The sequence below is a fragment of the Scyliorhinus canicula genome, chromosome 19 (genome assembly GCF_902713615.1).
Source record: "Scyliorhinus canicula chromosome 19, sScyCan1.1, whole genome shotgun sequence".
In the NCBI taxonomy this organism is placed as follows: domain Eukaryota; kingdom Metazoa; phylum Chordata; class Chondrichthyes; order Carcharhiniformes; family Scyliorhinidae; genus Scyliorhinus; species Scyliorhinus canicula.
This window is the reverse complement of record NC_052164.1, coordinates 53665608-53673631: the sequence shown is the minus strand read 5'-3', so window position 1 is coordinate 53673631 and position 8024 is coordinate 53665608. Positions and strand designations below refer to the sequence as shown.

At 48.4% G+C, this 8024-nt stretch overlaps 1 protein-coding gene across 1 annotated transcript in view; it reads right to left on the bottom strand.

The window, feature by feature from the left end:
* Positions 1-3553: 3553 nt before the first annotated feature.
* The window catches only part of LOC119954285 (parathyroid hormone/parathyroid hormone-related peptide receptor-like), a 197019-nt gene continuing 192548 nt past the window's right edge, over positions 3554-8024 (bottom strand). Inside the window, exons 13-14 of the mRNA XM_038779379.1 lie at positions 7436-7477; positions 3554-3975 (exon numbers count right to left, since the gene is read on the bottom strand). Coding sequence (XP_038635307.1) covers positions 3613-3975; positions 7436-7477 — 405 coding nt within the window. The 3' untranslated portion in view covers positions 3554-3612. The remainder of the gene's footprint in view (positions 3976-7435; positions 7478-8024) is intronic.

The window sequence follows — 8024 nt, the reverse complement described above, 5'->3', positions numbered from 1 at the left end:
GGACACCACTAGCTACTGATTGCCAACCAGAGAAACACCCATTAATCCCAACTCTTTGCTTTCTATTAATTAACCAATCCTCTATCCATGCTACTACTTTACCCTTAATGCCATGCATCTTTATCTTATGCAGCAACCTTTTGTGTGGCACCTTGTCAAAGGCTTTCTGGAAATCCAGATATACCACATGCGGACCTGGCCTGCCAAAAACTGCCCTCCTGCAATCAGCCTCGCACCCCTGGATCAGCTCACACCTGTTCTCCCCAGCCCAGGCCAAAGCTCCCATTGCCAGCGGAACGGCTTACCCCCCAGCTGTGGCGGCGCTGGACTCAGTCCACAGCCGCCAGGCGAGATCCCCGAACGGTGTGAGCACACGTGTCTCATGCCGTCAGAGACTCGGCCCATTGAGCATCGGGGGAGGGCCTCGGGTGGCATCCTCAGGCTGTCCATACGATGTGCAGTATGCCGTTTTTGAGGGAGCGGAGCATCGCAAAAATGGTGCCGTCCCAGATTCCGGCGTAAATGGGGATTCTCCGGCAGATCACCGAACGCATTTCCGGCATCGGTGATCAGAGAAACCAGCCCATGAAGTCTGAAGGTCTACTGATTCTGTGGTTGGAGTCAATTTCAAATATTGGCTTGTGTGAATTCCATCGGAGCTCCCTTGGCAAGTCGGGAAGCCCGCCACCAAAGATGACAAAATTAGGAATTTTCCTCGGAAGTTTGAGATGTATTTGTCTTGAAGCTGCAATCATCATCTGACCCTCTAGCAGCCATCTTTTGAGCGTCTATATTAAAATATAAAAGATAGTTCCCAAAGCTTCCACAGGAACACAGTCCATATTTGGTGTTGAGGTGCCATCTGTGGACATGGCAAGCAGCAGTGGATCATAGAATCATAGAATCTACAGTGCGGAAGGCCATTTGGCCCATCAAGTCTGCACCGGCTCTTGGAAAGTCCACACTTAAGTCCACACCTCCACCCCATCCCCGTAACCCAGCAACCCCATCTATCCTAAGGGCAATTTAGCGTAGCCAATCCACCTAACCTGCACATCTTTGGACTTTGGGGGGAAACCAGAGGATGGGAGGAAACCCATGCAGACATGGGGAGAACATGCATACTCCACACAGACAGTGACCCAAGCAGGAATCGAACCTGGGACCCTGGTGCTGTGAAGCCATATTGCTAATGTCTATGCTACCGTGCTACCATGATGACAGATTGCCAATGATCAGCAATGTTTGTGTGTGTGACATTACCAGCATGAAGAATGTGTTTCTTCAGCAGCAGAATTATGACTTGCTCATGTGAATACAGGTCACTGGTGTTTATTTAACATTTCTATGTGTGCTCTCTGTTGAAGAGATACACATTTGAAAAGCGCTCACTGATTGGTACCTGCCTGTGAAATCAGACTGTCAGAATTGAAATCAAGAAAAACCCTAAGGCTTTCTATAGGTATAGCAGGACAAAAGAATGACTAGAGTAAGATTAGGGCCAATCAAGGATAGTAGTGGAAAGTTGTGTGTGGAATCAGAGGAGATAGGGGAAGCGTTAAATGTATATTTTTTGTCAGTGTTTACACTGGAGAAAGACAATGTTGTCGAGGAGAACACTCGGGTTCAGTCGACCAGGCTAGATGGAATTGAGGTTCAAAAGGACGAGGTGTTAGCAATTTTGGAAAATGTCAAAATAGATAAGTCCCCTGGGCCAGATGGGATTTATCCTAGGATTCTCTGGGAAGCCAGGGAGGAGATTGCAGAGCCTTTGTCCTTGATCTTTATGTCGTCTTTGTCGACAGGAATAGTGCCGGAAGACTGGAGGATAGCAAATGTTGTCCCCTTGTTCAAGAAGGGGAGTAGAGACAACCCTGGTAATTATAGACCTGTGAGCCTTACTTCGGTTGTGGGTAAAATGTTGGAAAAGGTTATAAGAGATAGGATTTATAATCATCTTGAAAAGAACAAGTTGATTAGCAATAGTCAACATGGTTTTGTGAAGGATAGGTCATGCCTCACAAACGTTATTGAGTTTTTTGAGAAGGTGACCAAACAGGTGGATGAGGGTAAAGCGGTTGATGTGGTGTATATGGATTTCAGTAAGGCATTTGATAAGGTTCCCCACGGTAGGCTATTGCAGAAAATAAGGAAGTATGGGATTGAAGGTGATTTAGCGGTTTGGATCAGTAATTGGCTAGCTGAAAGAAGACAGAGGGTGGTGGTTGATGGCAAATGTTCATCCTGGAGTTTAGTTACTAGTGGTGTACCGCAAGGATCTGTTTTGGGACCACTGCTGTTTGTCATTTTTATAAATGACCTGGAAGAGGGTGTAGAAGGATGGGTTAGTAAATTTGCAGATGACACGAAGGTCAGTGGAGTTGTGGATAGTGCTGAAGGATGTTATAGGATACAGAGGGACATAGATAAGCTGCAGGGCTGGGCTGAGAGGTGGCAGATGGAGTTTAATGTGGAAAAGTGTGAGGTGGTTCACTTTGGAAGGAGTAACAGGAATGCAGAGTACTGGGCTAATGGCAAGATTCTTGGTAGTGTAGATGAACAGAGAGATCTCGGCATCCAGGTACATAAATCCCTGAAAGTTGCCACCCAGGTTAATAGGGCTGTTAAGAAGGCATATGGTGTGCTAGCCTTTACCAGCAGGGGGATTGAGTTTCGGAGCCACAAGGTCATGCTGCAGCTGTACATAACTCTGGTGCGGCCGCACCTGGAGTATTGCGTGCAGTTTTGGTCACCACATTATAGGAAGGATGTGGAAGCTTTGGAAAGGGTTCAGAGGAGATTTACTGGGATGTTGCCTGGTATGGAGGGAAGGTCTTACGAGGAAAGGCTCAGGGAATTGAGGTTGTTTTCGTTAGAGAGGAGAAGGCTGAGAGGTGACTTAATAGAGACATATAAGATAGTCAGAGGGTTAGTTAGGGTGGACAGTGAGAGTCTTTTTCCTCGGATGGTGATGACCAACACGAGGGGACATAGCTTTAAATTGAGGGGTGATAGATATAGGACAGATGTCAGAGGCAGTTTCTTTACTCAGAGAGTAGTAGGGGTGTGGAACGCCCTGCCTGCAACAGTAGTAGACTCGCCAACTTTAAGGGCATTTAAGTGGTCACTGGATAGACATATGGATGAAAATGGAATAGTATAGGTCAGATAGGCTTCAGATGGTTTCACAGGTCGGCGCAACATCGAGGGCCGAAGGGCCCGTACTGCGCTGTAGTGTTCTATGTTCTATGTCTAATTGGCATCAAAATGTTTAACTAAAATAAAAAGTTGAATAGTATCGTGCATGTAGGATTGTTATTGTCTCTGGCATGCCCACAACTGGTCAGTAAACATGTGTGGTATTTCCAAATAGACACTACATTATTCTTCCCCCGAAATGGCATTTTGTCTATCAGTGAATTGTTATCTGTCCCACCTACACATCCAACGTGTACTGAGCAAAAACTGGGCGAGTGGAGTCTCTGAGACAGTCTCAGAATGTGGATCCTTGTGAATGTTTTGCAAAGCTAATTTAACCATTTCTCGCTCCCACTCAACATGCAAAGTTGGTGTTTATTGAGTAAAGTTCCAAGCTGTAATACAATCTGTGTTTTAAAGCACAGTTTCCCAATGATTGTGCAGTGGACATTTGGATTTCTGCTGCTCCTGATTTGCACAGTGCTCCTGGCTCTCCGTCTTCCTCTTGATGCTCTCCAGGCTTGGCGAGGGCAGAGAGTTTTCTGACTGGGAGATACTGGTGATGTCGGCAGGCAGGTTGGAGTGCAGCGGCAGTACAGAGTGCTTGATGCTCGCGTGTAGTGTGGACATTCCTCTGGTGGCCAGACTGGTGCTGATGCTATTGGTGGCGTGAGAGGTCACTGCTCCATATTGGCAGATGCAACCAGCTCGCATTTTCTGATTAAAATTCGGACTTAGATTCCTCCTGAACCAGAATTTCTTTATCTCCGCTTGGACCTAGTTAGCACAGAATAAAACACACAATTATAGATGAATTCTTGGGGGTGTGATGTGACTGTAATGAGTTAATTTAGATGAAGATCTTGTTAAGTGGCGGTTAATACAAAGTGATAATTTTGTTCTATTTGTAATAGCCACTCTTGACTCAAAGGCCATGGGATCAAACCCGTTTCCAGACACTATCCCAGACACTGTCCCACTCTGATACCCCAGACACCCCATCACAGACACGCAATCCCAGACAAACCCCCAAGCCACGCCGCTCCGGATATGCTGCCCCAAACACGCTGCCCAGATACGCCGCCCAAACACGCTGCCCCAGGCATGATACCACAGACATGCCACATCAAACACGCCATCACAGACATACCGCTCCAGGCATGTCATCTCAGACAAGCCATCCCAGACACACCACCCCAGACATGCCACACCATACATGCCATCACAGACACACTGCCCCAGGCACACCATCCCAGACACTGTCCCATACAGAGTTCCAGACACTGCCCCAGACACACCTTCCCAGACATCCAATCCCAGACAGCCCGCCCAGACACACCATCCCAGACACGCCATCCCAGACACGCCATCCCAGACATGCCATCACAGACACACCATCCCAGGCACGCTAACCCAGACACGCCATCCCAGATACGCCATCCCAGACATTCTGTCCCAGACACGCCATCCCAGACACGCCATCCCAGGCACGCTAACCCAGACACGCCATCCCAGACACGCCATCCCAGGCACGCTAACCCAGACACGCTAACCCAGACACGCCATCCCAGACACGCCATCCCAGACATGCCATCCCAGACACGCCATCCCAGACACGCCAACCCAGACACGCCATCCCAGACACGCCATCCCAGACACGCCATCCCAGACACGCAGTCCCAGACATCATGCTGGACACGTCATGCCGGACACATCGGCCAGTCATTCCTTTCCAGACACTGCCCCAGACACTCCATCCCAGACATGCCATTCCAGTCATGCTAGCCCAGGCACTACCCCCAACACTGTCCTAGACACTGATCTCCCAAGCCCTATCCCAGATATCCTATCCCAGACACATTGTCTCTGAAATGCTGTCCCAGGCACGCCATGCCTGACACGTCATCTCAGACACTGTCCCAGACACGTCATCCCAGACATAGTCCCAGACACTCCATCCCAGACATGCCATTCCAGTCATGCTAGCCCAGGCACTACCCCCAACACTGTCCTAGACACTGATCTCCCAAGCCCTATCCCAGATATCCTATCCCAGACACATTGTCTCTGAAATGATGTCCCAGGCACGCCATGCCTGACACGTCATCTCAGACACTGTCCCAGACACGTCATCCCAGACATAGTCCCAGACACTCCATCGCAGACATGCCATCCCAGTCATGCTGCCCCCAGACACTGTCCTAGAACACTGCCCCAGACACTGTCCCCAGAACTGTCCTAGATACTGATGTCCCAGGCCCTAACCCAGACACGCCATCTCAGATACGTCGTTCCAGCCACACCATCCCAAACATGCCATTCCAAACAGGCTGTCCCAGACACGCCATCCCAGACAGACCATCTCAGATATGACGTTCCAGCCACACCATCCCAAACACGCCATTCCAGACAGGCTGTCCCAGACAAGCCATTCCAGACACTCCGTCCCAGAAATGCCATCCCAGAGACGCCATCCAGACACATCACAAATTCCAGCGTGATGAGCAATCCTGAGGGTCTCTCAGTAATTTCTCATTGATATGTACCCACGGTTTGTACAGACAGATCAACCAGGACCTGTTGTCAACTATTCTTGCCTGTCACAAAACAACAGATAGCTCACACTCACTGTGTGAATTACTGCAGTTATTAAACCGCTGGAAAAACACGTCAGGCCAATTAAGATTTGTAGAGAGGACGGAATTTTTCAGGAATGGACTAACCAAAAGGGCCGACTGTGAAATATTAACATGTAAAGACTAGCATTTTGGTGAGGATAACTTAAGGAGGCTACAGGGAAACATAGACAGATTAAGTGATTTGGCAAAGATCAGGCAAATGGAGTATAATGAGGGAAAATATGAAACTGTTCACTTTGACAGGAAGTTTATAAAAGAATCATATTAATGAAATGAAAATCGCTTATTGTCACGAGTAGGCTTCAATGAAGTTACTGTGAAAAGCCCCTAGTCGCCACATTCCGGCGCCTGTTCGGGGAGGCTGGTACGGGAATTGAACAGTGCTGCTGGCCTGCCTTGGTCTGCTTTAAAAGCCAGCCATTTAGCCCAGTGTGCTTATGTAAATGGTGAGGGATTGCAGAGCTGAGAGATGCAGAGGGAAGTGCATGAACCACAAAAAGGCTAGTATACATGTACAGCAAGTAATTGGGAAAGCTAATGGCTTGTTACTGTTTATTGTGAGGGGAATTGAATATAAAAGTGGGAGGTTATGCTTCAGTTGTACAGGGAATTTGTGAGACCACATCTGGAATATTGTGTACCGTATTGGTCTCCTTATTTAAGGAAGGATCAAATGCCTTGGAAGCAGTTCAGAGAAGGCTTACTGGACTAATACCTGCAATGGGTGGGTTTCCTCCGGGTGCTCCGGTTTCCTCCCACAGTCCAAAGACGTGCAGGTTAGGTGGATTGGCCATGATAAATTGCCCTTAGTGACCAAAGAAAAAAACGTTAGGAGGGGTTATTGGGTTACGGGGATAGGGTGGAAGTGAGGGCTTAAATGGGTCGGTGCAGACTCGATGGGCCGAATGGCCTCCTTCTGCACTGTATGTTCTATGTTCTTCTGAGGAAACGTTAGACAGGATAGGCTTGTATCCGCCGGAATTTAGAAGAGAACTTTAGAAGGCAACTTGATTGAAACATACAAGTTCTAGTGGAGTCTTGACAGGGTGGATATGGAAAGGATGCTTCATCTTGTGCAGGAATCTAGAACCAGGGGTCCCTGTTTAAAAATAAGGGGTCACCCATTTATAACAGACATGAGGAGAAATGTTTCCCACTCAGAGGGCAGTGAGTCTCTGGAACTCTCTTCCTGGAAAAGGGAGTGGAAGCAGAGTTTTTGAATAATTTTAAGGCAGAGGGACATTGATTCTTGGTAAATGATGGGGTGAAAGGTTATCGCGGGTTGGCGGGAGGTTACAGTCAGATCAGGCATGATCTTATTGGAAGGTGGACCAGGCTGAAAGGGCCGAGAGGCCTCCTCCTGTTCCTTGTTCAAATGTTCATATGCCTATTGAGTTTGTAACACAGGGAAAAGTCCACCAGGTACTTTGCAGAAAGACAGTATTTGACCCAAAGTTACAAAAGGACTTAATTGGCAGGTGAACCAAATGTTTTGGTCAAAATGGTAAGCTTTAAGGGGTGTTTTAAAAGGTCGAGACGCTGATGTATTTTCCAGGATTTTCTGATTTGGGATTTTTACGCGCAGCTTTGTGACTCACCTCTCCATTGCAGAAACAATAAATAAAAGCAACAACAAAACCCTGTTTGGAAAAAGGAAAAAAATTATAAACAGCACCATAGAATAGCAGACAAGGTACATTCAGCCCATTGAACCTGTGGCAGCTCTTTCGAAGACCAATCCAGTCAGTCACCCCCCCCCCCCCCCACTACTCCACCTGTCCCCTATTCCCCCATCCCCCCCCCCCCCCCCCCCGTAACCCCCCCCCCCCCCCCCCCCCCCCCCCCGGCCAACCGGGTCTGACCCTCCCATCCCCTGACTCAATGCCCCTCCCCCTGTCTGCCTGACCCACCCGCCCCCCCAACCCCGGTCTGAGGCCTACCTCTCCTGTCCAAAACTTCATATCCCCGCTCTGCCATTACCACCAAGTCTGGGTTTCAACCCTGGTTCAATGAAGAGTGCAGGAGAGAATGCCAGGAGCAACATCAGGCACAATGAAAAATGAGGTGTGAACCTGGTGTCGCTACAACACAGGATTACTTGTGTGCCAAACAGCATAAGTAGCAAGTAATAGACAGAGCTAAGCGATTCCACAACCAACGCATCAGATCTAAGCTCTGCAGTCCTGC